The sequence below is a fragment of the Haliaeetus albicilla genome, chromosome 8 (genome assembly GCF_947461875.1).
Source record: "Haliaeetus albicilla chromosome 8, bHalAlb1.1, whole genome shotgun sequence".
Classification (NCBI taxonomy): domain Eukaryota; kingdom Metazoa; phylum Chordata; class Aves; order Accipitriformes; family Accipitridae; genus Haliaeetus; species Haliaeetus albicilla.
In genome coordinates, this window is record NC_091490.1 from 1815740 (window position 1) to 1837308 (window position 21569).

The following is a 21569-nucleotide window of genomic DNA, read 5'->3' on the forward strand; positions in this document are numbered from 1 at the left end:
TGGCAAAAAGCCACTAACAGGCTTTGATTTTGGAAGCACGTCTGTGTGAATGATCCTAGTGGGTTCATAATGGCTACAAAGGACTTGTCCATTAAGAGCTATTTTTAACAATGAAGTCATAACTCTAATGTAAAAGGAAAGCTAAAGCTAAACTAAAAAAAAAAAAAAAGTTAAACTTGCAATATTCTAAAAGAATAAACTGTCCCGCAGTCACAAAATCTCTAAAGTTATCCCTGACACCTATATTCCAACTTAGATTACTAGCCTGATGGTTGGAAGAAGAGAATTTGTTAGCTCTGCAAATCAAGAAAAGATGACAGAAGTAAAATGCAAAAGTAGCACATGAGCTTGGTTTCATTTATTTTTTCAAGACCAGCTTTGGAAGCCAAAGACTTAGTGCTAGAAAACCAGCATAAGCATTTGGGGATCACTGCTGCAATCCTTTTCAGGTGGATTCTGTTATATCCAGGATCTTGACTGTAGTATCACATCTTACTACATCATCCAAAATACTTCACTATTATGGTTGGTTGGCCTCCAGCGTTACATCTTTGCGTGTCTCTGGCACCCTGGGGGTCCTGCGCGTCAAATGCTCCTTTGAACGTGCTGAACCTTGGAGGGCCGGGTTCTAGGCTCAGGAGAGGAATTTGCCCACTTTGCTGGGGAAGACTTGAGTTGCCAGCTGCAGTCCTTTTTGTGGTCACGGAAAGGGTGCAAAGGCAGTGAGTTAGCGGCGGTGACTGAGGCCTGATCCGGGGCAGGGGTGCGTACTCTCCCCCTTTCTGAAGGGGACCTCTTCCTAAACATCTATCGAAAAAACACCGAATACACGGCAGTTCTTGCGCTCACCTCCTTGCGTTGGCTATACGTTGTGCGGGCAAGGGCTGGTAAGGTCTTTCCTTAACGAGTCAAACCCTGTGCCCTCTGCTTCTCTACTCTTCCCTGAATTTCTAGATTCGTTTTTGATGCTGCTTACCTGTATCGTTGTAACGCGCAAAGCTCCCGTTAGGCCAGGCAAGGCAATTCGGTGTGCAGATGCTCCCTTATCCCGAACAAACTGAACACGTTGCTGGAATCCCAGTGGGTTCGGCTATAGGGCTACCACATGGCATTGCCAACACTTCTGCTATCTTACTGTGATTTCCGTTGGGTTTTTTGCATTGGCTTCTTTTAAACTTTTTTTCTCGTTCCTGTTTGCTTCAGATTGTTACTGGTTCGTGCCCCTAAATATTTGACCCGTCTTTCGTTTTGATAGTTCCTTCCTGCATTTTTGTCACCAGTTGTTTCCTTTCACGGCTTACTCGTCCTCGAGGAGTGTTTTCACCGGCGCGCCGTCCAGTTCCAGTTGCACGCAGCGGTATCGCACAGTGAAGGGGACGGGTCTAACGGGACGGCGTAGCACGGATCCTCGTGGTATCCCATGAGGGTCGGGAAGGCACTAACGCTAAAACCCAGAGATGGTGGCAGGGGTTAGCGAGCTCGTTCTGGGTCACATCCCAGCAGACGGACCGCCTCGGAGCGGGAATCCAGCAGCTTCCAGGGCGCGGGACTGGTCCCGCAGCATCCCGGCCCTGCCTTGTCTGAGACGTGGGGAGGGCAACTGGGAGAACCGCCGGGCGTGAAGCTACCGAGGTGAACGGGAGCGGGGGCTGAGGGAAGGACAAAGCATTGCCTGGGAGCCGCGGGGACGTCAGAAGATGGGAGAAAACGTCATAGCGCAGTTGAGCCGCGCTGGAAGCCCAGCCCGCCCGCCGATGCCGGGGGAGGCTGAGCCGCCCGCTCCGCGCGTCCTGCCGAAACGTTTCCTTGATATCAAGCAGGCGTTGCCTACATCTTCCTCGGGGCCGGGGCGAAGCGGGGGGGGGACAAGGCAGCCGCGCCGTTCACCTGCAGCGCCGGTAAAGGCAGGCGGCTGCATCCCCCCCCCCCAAGGCCGCCTCCAGGCTGCTGCCTGCCTTGAGGGGTGGGAGAACGACACACACACACACACGCGGGACGGCCGGGCCGGTCGGCTGCGGCCCCTTCTGGAGAAAACACGGAGGAGGAGGAGGAGGAGTAGGGGGGGGACACACGGCCACGACACACCCGACCGGGGCCGGGCCCGGCGGCGGGGCTGAAGGACCGGGGAGGGGCGGCGGAGGCGGCGTCATGTGACCCGCTGCCAGCTCCTTTAAAGCAGCCACATGCAACCGAGCAGCGGCCACAATCACGGCTGGCGGCGGCGGGAGCAGGGCGAAAGGGAGGGAGGGGGGGGGACCGGTTCCCGAAAGCCGGTTCCCGGCCGGGCAATCAGTGCGGAACCTCGGGCGGTCCGTCAGCCCGTTCAACCGCCTAAGTCCGGGCTTACTGCTGCCCCCCCGCCCCAAATCGGGGAGCGGGGGGGGGTGGTTTTAAGCGTCGGGCGAAGATGGCTGGGGCCATCATCGAGAACATGAGCACCAAAAAGCTGTGCATCGTCGGGGGGATCTTGCTGGTTTTCCAAGTCATCGCCTTTCTGGTGGGAGGTCTGATCGGTGAGTGCCGAAGGTGCAAACTTTCTCTTCCTCCTCTCCTCGCCCGTGTTGTTTAGCTACTTGTTACAGTATCGCTGACTCGCTCCTATGATCTAATTAGCCCTGCTATTGTAGTTAAGAAAACACGGCTCCCTGGGCCTCTTTGTGCACATTTCACTCTAGTGCCTGCGAGAAAAGAAGGGGCAGAGAAAAGTTTTTTTGGCCTGGTTTCAGTCCGTACTTAAAGAAAGAGGGGGGGGGATCGTCAGTATGGCGACTGATCGCGCCGGGAAGCCTTGCATCGCAAAGTTGGGGTTTTAAAAAATGTGGTTTATTTTGTAAAAAAAAAAAAAAAAAAGAAAAATCTTCCTCCGCTCTTTTCGTACCTCTGCCCCTCCCCGTTTCTCGGCCTCCGAACCGACCGCAGGAGGAAACCTCACCGCTTGCCAGAATGATAACAACAAAAAAATAAAATAAAAAAAAAAAAAAAAAGGAAAATTAATGGGCGCTGCCCCGGGAGAGGACAGGACCGCATTTACCCTCTCTGGGGTGCGGTGGGGAGCCTTTGGGTGGCCGCCCCCCCCCCGCCGGCAGCTGCCCCCCCCCCCCCCCGCCGGCAGCCGCTCCCCCCGCGCCGCCGCACTCGTGCTTTTGTCCGGGGTCGTTTCTCCCGGGGGGAACGGGACACACACGCACACGCTCCCCCCCCCACCCGCCCCGATCCGCTTCCAGGAGGCGCTTGAAACCGCGTGGGGTCGGCTTGGGTCGGTTTCGGCTCACGGAAAACCCGCGTGGGTTAAGCCCCCCCCCCCGAGCCCCTCCACGGGGGACGGACACGTCCCCCCACCCGCGTTGAAAGCTTTCCGGGTGGTATCCAGCCTTCCCCGAGCCGGCGGGTCAGCCCGACTTTTTCGCACGCAAACCTCCTCGCCTAAAACTTTGAAGCCCAGGTTGTGTTTATTTCTGTATTAGCGGGCGGGGAGCGTTCCCAAATCCTGGGGGGAAAGGGCTGGCGTGGATGGAGCCTTCGGCAAGAAACTCGCGGTCGGGGTTCGCTAGCCCTCTGCCGCCGGGGGCTTTGATTTTTGCCTGGGGAAGGAGCTGGGGCATGGAAGGAGAAAGATGGAGGAGAGCAGGGTTTGGGGGCAGTCCCGAGAATTTTTTTTTTTTTTTAATTATTATTTATTTAATTTTTTTTTTTTTTTTACTAGAAAGCAGCTGAGTTATGTACCGGCTCCTTGTAACGATCGTCGTGTATCTGTGGCTACTTTGGCCATTTCCAGCGTGGAGATGTTGGGGAAGGGCTGTGCTGCCCTGTGGAGGAATTCCCGACCCAAACCCTCCCCGCTCTCCCCTTCTGCAGCTTTTTGGGCTGCCTCACCCAAGGGTTTATTCCCCTTTCCTTGGGTGCAGGCGCCTATTCGGGGCCATGGGGATTTCAGTAACGACTGCAAGTCCCATGGCTCCCAAAGGGCATCGGGAAAATTTGTTGCACGTTTTCTTTGGGAGAAAAAAGTTGGACTGTTCTGGCCGTGGTCTTTATTTGTGAGGTATTGAAGAAACATCTACGGCCATTCCTCAGAAAGCAGATTCAGTGTTCCCGATACACATTAGTGCTTTGCATTTGTAGCCTCTCTAATTATCTGTTCTTAAGAGCCATAAGAATTCTACTAAACATAATTTTTGAAAACTTTCGTTTCCATCATTCTCTTGCTTCAATTCCTCGTCTTTGCTTAATCACAAAGTAGTCGGTGGCAAACATTGGATTAAACCCATTTTTTTTCTAGTCTTGTGGGTCTGAACCAACACTGAATATTATTAGGATTGCCTTTTTTTCCTTCCTTCCTTTTTTTTTTTTTGAAGAGCTGGTTCGAGAGCAGGTTACTGAACCCGACGCTGATTCACTAGATAAAATGCCTTGGCCTGTGTTGTGCAGAGAAGCCAGACTCGGCGTTCATCTTAAAAGTGTTTTTCTAGTACCTTCTCGCTTTTAAGTTTAAAAAAAGTAAGTTGCTTGTAGAAAAAGAAGGGTGTTGATCAGAAAGCCCCGTTTCCGTTGTCATCTGGGGACAGGTGTGATGAACAGACATACTTCTGTTTAGCTTTATAGGGAATTATCAGGAATGTTTTTGTTCAGGTTTGTAGGGATTTGGAGATGAAAGAACTTAGATGCTGTTAATTCAGTCTTCCATCTTGCCTGTTGCCTGCTTCACTGGCTGCTGCCGCCTGGCACCCGCAGCGGGGGCCCTGATCCTGGGTGGGGGGGCCCCATCCTGGGTGGGGGGCACAAGCTGATGCTGCGGCCGGAAAGCCACGGGGGGCACACCGCAGCAAGCAGCTCTTCTGCCAACGGAGATAGCGACGCTGGGCTACGTCTTGCACAAACTCGGGGTAACTTTGTACTGCTGGAGTAAGTGTGTCTTCTAGCCAGGGGCAAGTCCTAGGGGGTTATTGTGGGCAAACTTTCTTTAATTGCTGGAAAACCCCACTTCTGATCTTTGAGCAGATAAAACTTCACTAATGAATCATCCGAACTGGTTTTTCATCTGCAGTATTTACAGCTTCTGATGCATCAGAGGCTCTTCCCTTAGTGGCTGTGGGGCAGCTGTGCTGATTAATGGGCTCCAACAGCTCCCAGCCAGCCCTCCTGGGAGCTGGAAGTCCAAATGTATATGGTGCTTGTGAAACAACTCTTAAGTTCTCGTGTGTAACCTCGGTGTGGTCCCCAACATCTGGTGCAGTGACAGACACGCAGGGCATCGCAACCCAGGGCTCTGCGTGACACTCTTCCTAGGAATTAGCCCTGAACCGTGCCTCGCTGTTGGGGTCCCCATCGGAGCCAGTGGCTTGCAGTCGATCCCTTGGACCACAGCTGGGGCCCACGGCTTGGGGTCCTGGCTCCTTTAGTTAGTCCCTGGCATGTGGCACACATCTGGTGAGAAATGAGTGCGTGGCTGGCGTTCTTCTGCAACGTGGCTGGGAGTGAAGCGGTGCTAGGAGTGCTCAAACTGCCGATAGCTCTGGCAGCAATGACACAGGACTGCTGCTCTTCAGAGAGGTGTGACACGAGGTGGGATGGGAGCTGAGGTGTCACTGAAATAGCGTTCCTGGTCTGGTTTGATCCAGCGCACCAAACAGACACCAAGAATCTAGTTATTTTAGTTTATTCAGGTCTAGACAAACCAAAATATGTACACAAGTAGAACACGGCTACAAAGCTAAACCAGCCTTTCCTTTAGCAGTCAGTTAGGTCATATTTCAAAACAATGACTAAGTGCTCTATTTTAACAGATTACTTGTGCAAGTCCAAAATACACAAATGCAACACATTGGTACCTGATACAACAACGACGACAAAGCTTCATTTTTCTGAAATTGGGGTTTTCTGCCAGTGGTGGTTCTCTCGCTAGTTTTTGAATGGTCAACTGCATAATGTCTGAGTTTTAATATGGCTTGCACATTTCCAACAGCTCTTCTATTTAGAAGCAGGTGTCTTCTAAGCAAAACCCACGTGAAAGCTGATAACTGTATGTTGGCAAAGCACGAGATGTACATGTATGGGAGTCATTCCCTTACTGGGGTGAAGCTCCTGTGGCAGTCTAAGGGAGCTTTGCAAGGCTAGGGAGTGAGAAAACACCTCAAAAGAGAATTTTATTGAGCCATTTCTTTGCTGTCATGCTACGGTAATGAACTGTTGGCTCCAGACAACTGGGTCTGTCACTGCTTCAAACCGTCCTGTTTTCAAACCCTGCAGAATTTCTGGTGTCTGCTCCATTCCGTGGCAAACATCTTGTTTAAAGGTTATGCTTTTGGACTTGTGTGTGTTATGTGTTCAGTTAGTAGGTATTGGTACTAGATAAAACATGATCCATAAAATTAGTCATAATAAAACCTTGTCTTCACTACCCCGCTATGAGTAATAGCATACATATATTATAGGGAATGGGATCAAACAGGAATGTTTTCTGTTGTCATTCAAGGCAGCATTAATGTTTGTGAGAAATTAGGCTAACGCTAATTTACAGTCAAGCCAGCATTCCCAGGAGCCCCTGCATACTATGCATATGTATGCTTTGCCTCTTCGAGATACGTACTGTGTAGGTTTAGCCAGATACCTGGCCTCCTGGCTGTCTCCAGGGGTGCCCCCAGGCTCATCCGGGCTTTGAGTTGCGCTAACCAGCACGTGGAGCCAGGTTAGCTGGTGACGGCCTCGGACAAACCTTCCCACAGCTGGACCAGCTGCGGCATCCATCTGGCCATGCTAGTTACTGGGAATTTTGACAGGGGTGTTCCAACAGAGGTCACACCACAACTGCCAAAGGTGAGCTTTGTGTCCTCTCCTTCTGACTGCTGGCCAGGTGGTAGAAACTGTGTGTATTGAAGTCTGACTTGACTCTAGTGTGGGTTTAATGCCTCTTGGTTTTCTTTAAACCAAAGCTTTTGATTACAAATTACCTTCCTCTGTATGCCATGAGGGCAGCTATTGATGGTGTCCCTCTTTCTAATTTCTTTTGAATCCTGGAATGCTTTTAAATATACAGGATTTTAAAAAGGAAAAAAAAAGGAAAGAAAGAAAACGGACTTTGCTGCTCAAATCTGTCCAGAGTTCACAGAGATAGCAGGAAATTTTGTGTTAATCAAGTCTCAAAAGTGTGGAGTGCTTTTTGTAATGCTCCATGGCTCTGCAGCTTCCATAGAGTACTGGAGAACGCTGAGCCTCCTGGGTGCTGCCGGCACCCGGGCAGTGTTTTGTGCAACTCGGTGGGCTCTGTGCCACTGCCTCATCACCACTAAAGCTGGGTGGACGTACGAACCTGCAGCCTCTGACGCTGGCACGCTCACTGGTTTGTTTTTAAGCTAGCTTGTGCTTCGCTGAATGGTCTGTTCTGTTCTAAGGACCTGGGGTCAAGAAGTTACCCCACCTTCCCTGCAGCTTTCTCTCCCTATTGCTCACAAAGCAATGTGCATCTTGCCCCTGGTTTTCCAGTACGGCGGGAGGCTGTAGCAAAGAGCAAAGCTGCTGGGCAGGCTGAAATGGAGGGCACAGGAGGAAATGGGACAACAGAGCTCTGGGCAGCAATATTCCTGCTTCAAAACTGTGACTTCTGTTCCTTTAGACAAGTTATTGAAAAGACAACTTTTCAATAACTTAATTTCTGTGAGTTACTTCTAGGACTACAAGGGCGCCTTGTCCCAAGTCACAGATTATCTTGGTTTCCGTTCAAATGAGCCGACTGCATGCAGCAGAACCTCCCTGGAGTGAAGACAAAGTCCAGGAGCAGGCATACATACAGTTAAGTACTGAAAGTCCGGTGCCCAACCGTACACTTTACAAATTTAACTGATTGGAAAAGTGGAGGTATTTATTTAGCACATGAGTCTTCTGGGATGAGGGGGATGCATTTAAGAAGGTGCAGGTTCACTGCTCCCTTGCCTCGGCTTAAGGTTGAAAAAACAGAATTGTTTTGACTGGAGCAAATAAAACTCTTACTTGTGTGTCTCGCCCAGAGAGATAATGAGTCATGTGTATAAATGGCTGAGCAGCTATCAACAATTCCAGTTCATTATCTAAATGTCTGATTTGGCTCCTGAGCAGTGAGTTTCCAGGATTTAATTTTCTTTCCTAGGATTTCATTACCTTCTTAGGGCTGAACTGATCTTTTGACAGCAAAGACGCTCTGATTTCTAAGGTATGTGGGTGCAGCCTGCTAGGGAAGAGTGTCTGTGGGCTCCAGGACAAAGACCATTTTTATGTGCCTGACTTTCTTTCATCGCTGGCCTCTCCAGAAGATGGCCAGGCTGTGCTGAATAGGTTGGTGCGGTACCGTGGACATGAATGCCAATAGACTCCTCTGTATAGACACATTCCTTTAGTGCTGCAGCCTTGGCAGAAGCGCTGGGAGCTGATGAAAAAGCAGACATGAAAGGTCATGTCTATTTAGTTTAGGTCTGCTCAATTCTTCTTTTTAAGAGCTGTAACTGTAGCTGAATGGGCAAATGTGCCAGAAATTGAGAGTTCCCAGGCAGAAACGTCCGTGCTGGGGGCCCAAGGAGCGGGCAGCGAGGCTGTAAATCCTTCGAGGCACTAGTTTTTTTGCTCTTCTCACAGTTGCATCACTTCCAAACTACAGTTAACTTGGGAGAGATGCATCAGGGAAACTCTGTGTCTTGTAGTTTAAGGAAAGAGGACACTCCTCTCGCTGCTCCTCTTTTCTTTTGGGTTGATACTAACTAAACAGGCTTGGTTTTAAACATGACCTGACCACTAAACCAAGCGGTGGTCGTGCCGCCTCTCTGCTCTTTGCAAGGGGTAACGATTAAACAGGAAGTCTTTTCGTTAGTAAATAACATTTATGGTCTTTGAAGTCAAGTTATAACTCTCTGATAGCCTCGGAAAGCCTTTGAAGGGCGCAAGGTGTCCATCTGCTCCAGGACTGCCTGCTGCTGGCCCCAGCCTGGGGAAGTGCCCCAGGATCTGATCCCTCCTATTCAAATGCAGATGAAATTCTTTACATATCTGAGTATTGGCAGTTTCAAGGTATCTCCTTATCTGTAGTGTGCGACTTGGGGAATTTCAGGCTGTCGCTCAGGAGAAAAGCTGCCAGATAACGTCAGGTCATACTGCTATTTTAGAGCTCTGTTTGCAGGGATTTAATACCTTGGCTGGGCGTAGCAGGAAATGCATTTCATCTGAGTCGAAAATTGACAAAGGACGACTTGGAAGAAGATCAAACTGTCTGTGGCAATTAGTAAATCAGTTCTACCTTTTTTTTTTTTCTTCTAAATAAAATATTTTCGGATATATATTTCTGCATTTATGGAACTCCTACTGCTAGTGCTCTCTTTGTTTGCATTTGTTGCTGCTGTTGCATATGTATATGAATCGTGGGGGTCATTCATTTAGTTCTCCCAGCAAATATACTTGTACTTTAGTGCCTCATAAGATTTCCTTGCTTTGTGACTTGCCTGGGGCTGAGGGAATAATCCCTTCTCTCTGAGAGCAAGACTGTTCCCCAGCAGCCCTTTGGTTGCTGTTCGGTGGCAGCAGCCTCGCAGGGTGCTTGGACTCCTGTTCCCGCAGTGGGGATCCCGGCTGCACTTTCAGTTTTAAAGGCTCTTGGCACAGCTGCTCCTGTGGCTCTTTGAGAACTGGCTTATTGAAGAAAATCTCCAGTTTGTGCTGCTCTAAAGAGGCTGTGCTGCACGGACAACTTTTCTGCTAACATGGCCCAAAGCTGCGAAAGTAGCATTGAAGAACAAACCTTGAGCAAAAAAATCCAGCCACCCTTCCAACACGAATACACACACATCTCTCTAGCTACTGCATGGTTACAGGAAGCTAAGAAAGCATAGAAATTCCACAAAACCACAGCAAGACTGTTGTGCTGGCTGTAGTGCTTGCACAGGGACCTCCAAATCCTGGCCGCTCACTTCCCACCCCAGTCTATTAAGACGGTAGGTTTGAGTTTGGCAGAGGTCTGGGCTGCTGTCTGTGGCACCAAATATCACCTTCCATCCAGCCGTACTCCGAACTGGGATTTCCAGACGAGGCGGAAAAGCCAGTGCTGCCCAAGCCAGCGCTGTCACTAGAGGAGGTCGGTGTGCAGCTTGCTTTCCACATCTGAAGCAGGAGACCTGGGTGCAGAACGTGAACTTGGGTCAGGAATCTGCCAAACTAGGCTTTGGTGGTTTGGACAGGGTCGTTTTTATGGTCTGAAACAAAAAAAGACAGAGAAACCTGTAGTATTGAAAAATCTATTGGAGACTAAAAACAAGGGTGTTCAGCTACAGCAGTATGTCTGGCAACTCCCACTGTAAATAAGGATGGAAATGGTGCCCTGGGGCTTTAAAGGACTATGGCCTTGTGAAAGCTTGAAGTCAAATGGTAAGAAAGAAATACCTTTCCCAAAGGAAGTGGGCTTCTAGTAGGTAGTGGGGTTTTTTTGTTTGGGTTTGGTTTTTTTTGAAGATGAATTAGATGATTTAAATGTACAGCAATTCTGCATATAAAAAGCTGCTGCAGTGTTCAGAAAAAGGCTTTCATGTAGCTTGCAAAATAGCAACTAGTAATAAAAAAATAGTAATTTAAAGACTGCGTTAGTGGTCACTGTCATTACCGTATTAAACTGGTAGCATCAAGGTCAGGGAAGAGGAGGGTAGAAAAGAAAACTTTCATGCTGCAATAAATACATATTTATAAATAATAGGTATATATAATGTTATTCAGGTTCTCACTGTTCTAGTTGGAAAAGCTCAGTCTGTCCGATGATAAATTAGCTTGTTTATTCCTATCCTGCTGTTGGTTAGTGTAATGAAGCAGAAGTCCATTGTGTGTGCTCATTGGGTAGTGATGGCTCTGCACAGAAGGGGGTAATTGAGTAGAAAAGCAGAATGCTCCTGGTGCATGGGAGAAGTTAACACCACATGAGGTCAGTAGGATTCAAGCTTTAATCAATGTAGACACAATGCAATTGAGATTTTCTAAAGGGCTTGTTTATAGTGTGAGAGCAAGGGTCAGTAGTTAATTTGAAATGCTGTAGGTGTTCTAGATGAGAAGGTACAAAATATATATCATATTCATGGGGGAGCAGAGAGGGGATGTTATTCTTGTAACTGGGCTGAATGCCTTGTTTGCGGGAGTATGGAGGAGGGAAGAAGGAAGGAATTATTTGAGAGTTTATTGCAGGAGCTTTTTAAAGATCCACTTTATTGAAATTAATAAACTGAGTGATGGTGGCTCTTATGCAAATCTAGGCATAGGTAATATTGTAAATGAAAATACTGAAAAATTGAGCTCACTTATAGTAATTTTTTTTTCAACCTAAAGATTTAAGTCTAAATACAGAGAAACAGTGTTTCTTTTCTCTCTGAGGAATAGATCCTGAGGTGAGCCCCTTTACAAGTGGGATCTTATTTTCTGCTGCTTTTCTCGGAAAAGGAAAGGGTGGATGAATGCTTACATGTTAATAGAGAGAGATTGCTTCAGGGACAGTATAGCTGAAACTAAAGAAAAGCTACTTATTGCTCTACCAGAGAGATGTTAAAGCTGTCAAGCCTTGAACTGGGGCTTTGAGAATTAAAATAATAATAATTTAAAAAAAAAAAGAGTTTTGCAGCTGCTCAGTGCTATTTGCTAACATTTTCCAGGGTGAGTCCAGTGGACTACGAATGGTGCTGGAGTTTGGCTAAATGAATTTTCTGTGTTCCATTTGTCCTTGCCCATCCCCACCATGCTTTGCAGGAGAGGTAAGCCCAAGAGATAGGTAGGAACAGGTTTTGCTTGTGGCACAAAGATGTGAAAGGGTATTTATTAAAGAGTGATAGCTGTTTGGAGAAAGTAGGCTTTCTTCTGTCCTTCTTAAAGATCTAATGGGTTTAATGTCAGTTTTTTTCTCTTAGAAGTTTGAAAGCAAAATGTCATTTTTCCCCATGCTTGAAGATTCCTCAAGGTCCATGGCCACCAGAAGGCCTCCTTCCTCTATGGTTATTTATTCTTGGTCTTCGTATTCTCCGTCAACTAAGCTTTGGGCCCTAAATTTTCTGTAGGGTCAGGCGAGCATCAGCTGTAAATATACCCAACAGCAGAAGGGAGTAAGTTGGGTGAGGGGAGAGCAGAAATGTCTGTCGGGTGAGGGAAGAGCAAAACCTGGGACACAGCATGCAGGAGAACTGGGAGCTCTAGGGAAAACCGACTGTGACTCTTCTAGTCGAAAAGTGAACTGTGTTGGCGGTCATGTTGTGTCCATACGACGTGCTCCATGGTGGACGCTCTCATGCAATCACCAAATACTGTAAATGCGGTTGCTGCTTGGCGTGGGGAGGCTTCACCCTTGCAGGCGAGAGCAGGATTTCCCAGTGCCTCTCTTGATCCAGTGTAGGATTTTGCAGAATGGTAAGACATTGTTAGTCTGATCTCCTGGGTTGTAGAAACAGCATTAAAAACTGTTTTGAGGAATGAAATGTGGCCATTTGTTCTAGGGCAAAGATTCAGGCATTCAGAGAAGAGAGAGAAGTGGCAACTAAAAATCTGAAGAAGTGGAATATATACTTATTGGGATTTGTGTGTACACGTGATCCAGCTGGCAGTAATCTCTATCACATGTGAACTCAACTTTGCTTAATATTTAGTCTGTATTTGGAGTGATAAAAATGGGAACGAGGGGACAGCAAAAGCAGCACATCAGCATCCCAGGAGCAGTAACCACCTTCAAGACCTGGTGGGATAAGGCCCGAGCACCCTGCTCTGACCTCCTGCCTGACCCTGCCACGAGCAGGAGGTTGGACAAGAGACCTCCCGAGGTCCCGTCCCAGCCAGAATAACTCTGGATCCTCAGCGTCAAACAGTGCTCTTCCCTTTGAATGGGTTAATTTTTAATATGCTGGCCAAGGAAGCGTAATTCTGTAATATGAAGCCGTAGCTTTTGTTTGAAAAATTATGCTAACAAAATCAAGGTTGGGATGCTGTAAGTAATTAATTATGCTTGTATTGATTGGGGGAATGAGTGTTTACTTTCCTTTTCAAGCAACCAAACTAGGAGGGTTAAGTTTGAGTAAAACTTTTGCTGAAAAAAACCCCAAACCCCAAAATACTCCGTTTGTTTCATTTAGTTGGCCACAGTGTTGCACTAATCTTGAACGGATTGAAAACTTTCCCTTCTGAGGATTTCTGGAAGCCAAACTTGGGAGCATGGCAGTAACCAGGATCTAACCCAGTGGCTCAAGAAAGCACACCACCAGTGACAGACAGGCCTGGATCCTCCGGGTCCCTTCCAAGTACCCTGCTATTTACCACTTTGCTGGGTATTTGGGGCAGGATGCTCGGTTTCTTCAGCAAATACTGTAGGGTTTTACTATGGAGAATATCGGGGGGCAGAAGCAGCATTGGATGGCTCAGGGTGTCCCGGCCATGTGATGAATCACTTCAGCTCTTTGCTTCCGCTCATACTGTGTTTAGTCTACGTGAAGTGAAAGAATTTCGGTTCTGGTTGAGATGTAGGAGAGAAATCCTCTCCATCTTGGCAATGAGGATGGTCACCAGTGCTGAGAAACCAAATCATGATATCTTTTGCTGAATGAGGTCATAAGATCTTTGACCTCTCTGGCCGGTAGATACAAGGTATGCTGAGATGTCTCCTTCAAATCCTCTTATTTGGAGTTATTCTGTAACACCGTCATCTTCGGGTGAATCACCGCTACCAGTTCAACACAAGACTGAGTAGTTTGGGATCATTCAAAACTGAAAGCAATTCAGCTTCTGTCTGTCCCCCCCACGTTAAACATCTCTCTTACTTTTAACTGCTGCTGTGTCTTGGGGACGTAGCTTGAGAAAATCCATACGCTTGAGTCAATGTACCATTGTCTATATGGTACTTTCAGTATGAAAAGTCACTGAAAATTACACGTAAGAGTTGCTTCAATCTGTAAGACGTAGCTGAAGTAGCTCTGAAGGTTCACCAGAAGCCCTCCCTGGGAAGTGCTGCCCATGCTGCTGAAGGCACCTGGCTCTTTGGGGGGGCTCGCGGCTGAAGCTGCTGCAAGGGGCCGTGCTTCCTTGGCAGGGAGTGGCAGGGTCTGCTGTGACCCCCTGTAATTTGGGAGATCCTTGGGACTTTTGCAGTGAGCCAGGCACCTCCGAAGCCTCTGTTGGAGAAGGTACAGCAGGCAGCTTCCCCATTCCCCAGCAGCATATGGACCACATACCTTTAAGAGAAATGTATTTCGTAGCATATATGCAAACAAGCTTCGAAGAGGCTAAACTGTCTTCGTTCCCCAAACTGGTATGAAAACCAGGGAACTCCAACAGAGAGGTTGCTCAGACCGTGTTGGTTTTGTTTTCATGTCTGGACTTGCCTGGGGTTTTAAGGAAGATTTAATGAAGGTTTGTCCCATCGGAGCAAAGGAGGGCTCCGGTGGCGACAGTCACCTCCTGCCCGCTTCCCTCGGGCGCAGGCACGCCAGCTCCTGGGAGATCGTGGCTGTCGCCCTGAAAGCATTCGCTGTGAATCATCCTGTCTCTAAACTTGTCTGTGGGTAGTTTTTTCTCTCGAGCAGTTAGAAGCATCCACTGACGGTGTTAGCAGCTCCGGCAGCCTCGTGCCTATGGCTTTCAGCATCCAGCGCCACAGGGCTCTTGCCCCTTGGCACGGGGGGGTCTCTGCCTGATTGCCTGCTCACGGTCCCTGGGGCCAGGGCTCCTTCACGGGGGTCCCCGGGCAGCCCCAACCCAAGCTCACAGGGCTGGCTCCTGTTTGAGCTGGCTCCCGGAGAGCCATGCTGCCGACCAGCTTCTGCAAAACCCTCCTGAGCAAAGCCCTGCTCCTTGGTTATTCCGCTAGCCCCTCCAAATGGTACCTGCATTACTGCAGGGCTTCTCGTCACGGCGAGCAGGCTGGAACACGGGCTGGGGCTTATCCGCTGTATTATGCACAAACGGCTATTTAATTATTTACAGGCTGACATATATCATTTAATATATAAAGCTGAAGCATCTACCAGCCCACAGGCAGAATGGCTGAGAGCAGCCTGCTTGGCACCACGTTTTAACTGAAATCCCTCGATGCTAGCTTTGTTTTGCATAGCACTTTGTAATACTGTTAGTTGACTTGGCTGCAGTTTCACAAAGCATTTTTTTCCACTTGGTTCAACACTCCCTTGAATTTAATGGGACTGGAGCCAAACAAGTAATGGAAGCCAAGTGCCGACATTCATTTGGTGTGCAGTTCCTGACAAGGAATATATATATAGTAATTGTCTCTTGCTCCTCAAAGCTGTAACTTTGGCTGTGGGGATACTTGAGTGAGCATGCCAAGTATTTAAAATCATAATTGGTCAGTGATGAAAACATGTATTTATGGCTATAATGGGGTGCATCAAAGCAAGAAACATTCGTCTTCTCTCTAGAAGTAACAATGTCTCTTAATTCAGAAATGCCTACTTTTAAATCACACAAAGATTTGTCGAAGTTAAAAAGCTCTAAGAGCTTGGCCTGAGTGACTTATTTCCCAACAATATTCCTAATATTCACTTAGAGCTGCAGTTTTAGCCATGGTTACCAGGTTCTGCATCGAGGCATAAGAAAGGAATGTTGCACCGTTTTATGCACTTAAGGCACATCATTAAAGTGTTCTGTAATCCTGGACTTGCAGCTAGATTTTGTTTGTTTGTTTGTCGAATGATTTGTTTTATTCTATTTTGCTGTTTCTTTCTGGCATATCAGTCATTTGTTCTTTTGGGGGGCTGCTGTAACGTATGAGCTTTCTGTGGTTCCTGGAGGACTGCTGGATGCAGCGAGGGTTTTGAGATGCGGCAGTGCTACGTATCTGTGATGCACTTAGGCTGGGGACTGATAGCGAGGGCAGGTCTGAATCTGGGACTATTCCCGCTTAAACAAATCCCTTTCCTTTCAGCCCACCCTTTATGCCAGCATCACTGCTACTTTTCAGCTGGAAGAAACTTATTGCTGTCCAAAAATCGAAAAAATGCAGTTTATAAACAACTGCTTTTTAATAACTTCCTCCCGACTCGCACGTTGAGTCATCTCTCCCTTGCCTGTAGGAAGGAGTGCGGATGTCGTCTTTCTAACGAGGTGGCACGTTAGGGAAGATGCTACGCAGGGTTCCTGGCTTGGATCCCAAAAAGCAATAGAGCTGCTGTTGTGATGCTGCGTCCAAATTACAAGGGAGCCAGGTCTGAATCATCTGGGTGTAGCGCGTGCGGATGTCAGCGTGCTGAGCCGGGGGAACCCTGAGCTGGCTCTGCCCCAACGGGGCTGGGGGTGGCTGGGTGGGTGTTGCTCAGTTTTGGTTTGTTTTTCTCATTGAAATACTTGGAAGTTTGTAGGTAGGGTGCTATTGTTTGCTGCTGGAGTTTTTTTGGTGGGAAGTCCTGGACCATCTGTCAGAACGAGGATGGTGACGATGTGAAAATAGCCTTCTGCGGGAGCCCGCGGGCTGGCCGGCTTATCCCCAATTTTACGTGACCACCTCAGCATCTTTTCTCTGGAGACTTTGACATGAAGTCATTGGTTATTCTATATGCCTGGATATCTGTTATTCTATGTGCTACTTCTCTTTTAATTCATAGTATAGGAACATTTCAATGCTTGTCACTTGAGTTAGAGCATTTTTACATTATTAGGTTAAATTTGCGGTTAAATTTTTCAATTTCAAGCCTTTTTATTTTTAAAAGGACTGGATAGTTTGGGGTTTTTCATAAATGTCACATCACAAACTTGTATTATGTAACTTTAATTTCTTCAAATTCTGGTGAAAACAGACATCAAGAAAACTCTTTTAACAGCTTAAAAAGAAAGAGTTAACCTGCGCCATCTGTTTCCCAAAACCTGTGAAGCTGGAAGGAATTCTTTACAGCATGTCCAATGGTACCTTCCTGGTAATACTTCAGAAAAGAGAACAGTTCTGGTTTAATTGCAGTGAAATGTATTGGGTGTCAAAATGTGTTGAGCTGGCTGTTGTGCAAAAAATTACTTTTTTCTATGACAAAAGGAGAATAGATTCATAAGGGACAGGGGAATTATCGACCTCCTGGTCACTGGGCTTTCTGACCTGCAGAAGCCTCTCGGATTATACGGGGGAGACGAGGAACTGGAGCAGCTCCAGCTCCGCTCGTCTCTGTGGTTTGCCAGTTCTGTGATGCATTCAAACAGCATTAAAATATTTATTTCCCAAATGATACTGGAAACAGGGCAGAACCACTGTCATAAGAAGTCTTTGCATGGCAGAACTATGTTGGAAATGTGTTTGAGTTTTTAAAAGCCTTTTCTTTCTCAGATTTGGAGGTGTTATGCTGAAATTCTGGCTGAAGGTGGAATGTATTTCTTTTCTGCTTTCATCCCTGTTTGTACTTCAGAGCTGGACTGTTTCCTCATCGACATAAAGCCAGAGCAGTATACTCCTCCATACTTTTAATTGTCTGATCTGGGATGTTGTACATTTTTCTGATACGATGAAAATGGGTATCTTGTGCACATGCACAAAGTCTCGTTGCTTGCTGTGGTGGAGAGTTTGGGGAGCATTTCAGAGCCAAGATCTCTGTTCAGCTTCTTTTCTCCCAATATCTCAAAAAAAATGTGGGGCTAGGAGAAAAAGAGAGACAAATCTTTGGTGGTAACAGTCATTAGTTCACACCTGACTTACAGCGAAAGGAAGAAATACCTTCATGCAAAACGTTTCTCTACAGTTAGTGGGAGTGGGTGGGCAAGGATCTTTGGAGCATCACGGAGGTGGCCAGCTTACCCCGTGTTTTCCATGCTGGGAGTCTTGGCGAGGCTGAGATGGCTCCTGCAGCAAGTTTGCAGACAGCAGATGGTTGGTCATGGCCCTGGGCTGGGTTAGATGCAACGTGGTGCTGCTCTCTCCCATTACCAAGGATTCTTAAAAAAGAATTGTGTGGTTCAGCAGTGAGAAAAGCCTTCCTGCCCAAGGAAACGTGTGGCTGTGCGTGGTTCAAATCACTGCGGTAAGTCCTGCCTGGCTCTGCAGGACCACAAGGTTTAGGATTAGTTCATATGTCTAGGTTTGTGATATGGGCACATGCTTTGCATGTGGATTTGCTCGAGTGAGCAAACTAGAAGGGTGTACGCACAGAAAAAGCTGCCAGTCACTTTCAGTATGATTTTGGTGTAACTGAGGTATCTGAGACTGAACTGGCAGATTCCGTCTGCTTCAGCTAATCCTAATTTGATCCCACTACAAAGTCAGTAATATGTCTGTAGATGTAGTAAACTTAATTACTTAACTGCAAGATCAAGGAGCTGTGAAGGAGAATCATTTGATGCATTTGTTTTAAATTGCCTTCAAATAGTTGAATGGGGAGCTGCATATTTTGGTGGGGAAACCACTATATAAGATATCTAAAGATGCTAAAAATGTGGTTCTCTTCCACTTACAGCTCCCAGCCCCACTACAGCTGTTCCTTACACGTCAGTGAAGTGCATTGATGTAAGAAAAAACCACCACAAAACCAAGTGGCTGATGCCCTGGGGACCCAACCCCTGCGAGAAGCTTAAAGACTTCGACGAGGCAGTGAGCAGGCAGATTGAAGCCAACGATATCGTGTTTGCCGTGCATATTCCCCTCCCCAAAAAGGAGATGAGCCCCTGGTTCCAGTTCATGCTTTTCATCATGCAGCTGGACATCGCATTCAAGATGGACAACGACCTAAGTAAGTCCCTCTCCATTGTTTGTTAGATGCTGACTGTGGTCTGATTTCCCCATGTGTTTCTCTTAAAGTCGCTTTTATCTCGTGCCATATGTTAACTGCTACAGTGCCTCCATACAGCGAGGTGATAAAGGAGCATGTTCTTAAGGTGAGAATCGGTAATGAGACATTTCAATATGTATCTTTGCAGGGAGAGCTGTTCACGCTGCACTAGCAAGTAGCTAAGCAGATGACAAGCAGGTTCCCTCTTAAAGTACATAGACCATCAACAACTACACTGGTTTAAATCCAGCAATTCACTTTCATGGCATATGCTCCTGGCTTTCATATAGTTTTTCAAAATATTCCAGGATGCTGAGTGCGCAGCAACAGTTTGCAGTCGATAATACTGCCCAACCCTTTCAGCTGTTTCTTTCCTCCTGCTTCTCTGTGTTCCCATCCCATCCCTTGTGCTGGCTCTGTGCACGTGCCTGGCCGTGAGCTGCATTGTGTGGCCTCCTCAGGGAAATTTGAGGTTGGCTGGAGGACCTCTCCAACCGGTTAGGAGGTTGAGTTGGTCGCTGCCATGCAAGGTGGTGCCAGGGCCACTGCTGAAGATCTGCTGGAGCAGGCGAGGAGTGGGGATGTCCCTTCTGCCAGAGCAGCAGCATTGCCTCATCGTGCTCTAGGTGGGGTGTCTCACTCTGTGTGGAGGTGGTGAAAAGCAGTGTCGGGGGGGTGGTGTTTTTTTTATTTTTATAAATGTCTCCGCCCCCAAAATCCTTTGTGTCAAGACTTGAACTGGTTACTGGTTTCCCAGTGCTGAAGCCTTTAAGCCATGCTATTCTGCTCTGTGTTTGCCAAGCACTTTTGCATGGTGAGTTTCTAAACTGCAAGCCAAAGTACTTAGTAAATGAAATTATTGATCCATAAGTTTACACGAGGAGCTCGTGAGAAGGAATGCTCATGTCAGAGGTTTTAAACACGCACTCTCCATCGGGCACCAGTTGCAGAAGAGTTGATGTTTATTTACTGAGCCTTTGTCATAATAATAACTTTAACTTCTTCAGTCTGAGGTTGGTTGTTGGTGAACTGAAATAGTTGCCCTAACTTCCATCAATGGTTGTGAGATACATTTTTTGCTAGGCTTTGGTACATGCAGGTGGAAAGTACCTTCTGGCCTTGAAACTACAGTGGTCCAAATTAACTGGAAAACTGTACAGGTACACGAACTGTGGAGGAAGCTATCTTACTGGAATTCACCCTTAGTACATGGAAGAAGATAAAATATGAGGGAGGAAACAAAAAACCAAACAAAAAACCCCCACAAACTCAAAAATAACCCTGCAAAAAAAAATCTGCAAAATAATATTGGGAGCTGCAAGGGCAAGACTGATCTGCCCCTTACTGAAAGAGTTGTGCATGTGTTTACATGTTTAAAAGTGTTTGGGAAAAATCCCTCTCTCTAACAACTATAACTTAATATTATGAATAAACAATTTACTTTTCAAACTGGTCTGAACTGGGGCTTCTGTAGCTTTTTCCTCCGGCTGCAGCTTGTCTCTTGGCTCTGTCTCTAGGGTTCACGTAACCGTGTGGTGGGTGGATCAGCTCAGGGAGCAAATCTGTTTTAGAAACTGGCTGCTGGCTTGGGGATGTGGACTAGCAAACGCGCGTGCTGGTGCAGGGGGAGCTGGCAGCCTGCACCCCAGGGACTGCAGCCAGGTCACTGTAGATCTGATGAAGTTTTCATGACTGCTTTAAGTTTCCTTTACTGCCTTGCCTTCTCAGCGTGGACCTGTTCCTTCCTAGCTATTTAATGTATCATCATTAAGATAAGTTAAAAGCGAGATTGTATAAAGCTTACATATGTATTCTTATCCCTATAATTATCTCTAAAACACAGAGAGAGTAGCTTTGTAACTTGATTAATGCCTCAACTTCTTAGACTTCAATAGATGATTGCATTTAGAGAAATAATGCTTTGTTCCGAGGCTTTTAAAGTCAAACCACTGAGCTGGAGTGAGTAACTGGCTGGGCACCTGGGAGCAGGTTGCTAAAATGCTAAACAAGCTTTTGACAGTAATTTCTGCTGTAAGTGCAGAGAGCCTTTTCTTCAGGTGATTATTTGTGCTGTTCAGTGACCAAGTCCTTCAAAGGTGGGAACTTTTTTTGAGATTTAAAAGCAGAAAAGCTTGTCTTGGGCCACCCTCTGGGTAATAACCACTTCTGCAGCTGGGAAAGACTCAGTTTCTGGGCCTTATCAGTTCAGTAGCTGCTGGTGGTTTTTGTTTATAAGAAGCATTTGGAGATGAGGGAGACATTAAAACTTCTAATGGTGTGAACTTACTTGGCACATCTTGAAGGTCTTCTTTCATTGACTGAAGAAAGTATTTTAAAATGCTGTTTTCCTACACTTTATGCCAAGCTGAAGGCAGATGTAAATTAAGTGTAAAATCTAAGAAACTAGTGAGTAACACATCTCTTGCTTGCTAGAGTGTGTTGTAACAGATTAAATAAAAATAAATCTTGTTAAGCCAAAATAATTGCTTATATGTCTCTGTATCTTGCTGCTAACTTTGAGTTAATGTTAAGAGCTTCATTGATCAGGTGGCTGGAATCAGCTCCTCAAAAGAGGCAATGCTGAAGATGTGAAATAACCTCGTTTCTTCTTTTAAATCAACAATTCAAGTTTCTTCTCTCTTAAGCTTTGAGAGACCTCAAAGCCAGCAGTCATCCTGCTGTAGTTAATGCCAGCAGGGGCTGGTGCCAAACCAGGGATGGCTCCTGGAAGGCATTGCAGCTATTAGAGCCTTGGCCAGTCACCGTCATAATGACTGTCTTGAAGCAGCCTCAGATCATCTAGGAAAGCAGCACCGCCTGGTAACTGCAAATGCTCTTATCTGCCTGAAGAAGCTG

At 46.9% G+C, this 21569-nt stretch overlaps 1 protein-coding gene across 3 annotated transcripts in view; it reads left to right on the plus strand.

Annotated features, from left to right (window-relative positions):
- Positions 1-21569, plus strand: part of WLS (Wnt ligand secretion mediator) — a 42951-nt gene that overhangs the window by 2814 nt on the left and 18568 nt on the right. The window contains exons 1-2 of one of the 3 annotated variants that reach the window (XM_069788421.1): positions 2240-2513; positions 18402-18674. In XM_069788421.1, coding sequence (XP_069644522.1) covers positions 2408-2513; positions 18402-18674 — 379 coding nt within the window. In that variant the 5' untranslated portion in view covers positions 2240-2407. Of the gene's footprint in view, positions 1-2239; positions 2514-18401; positions 18675-21569 lie in introns of those variants that run through there. The other 2 variants (XM_069788422.1, XM_069788423.1) reach the window with 2 other exon arrangements.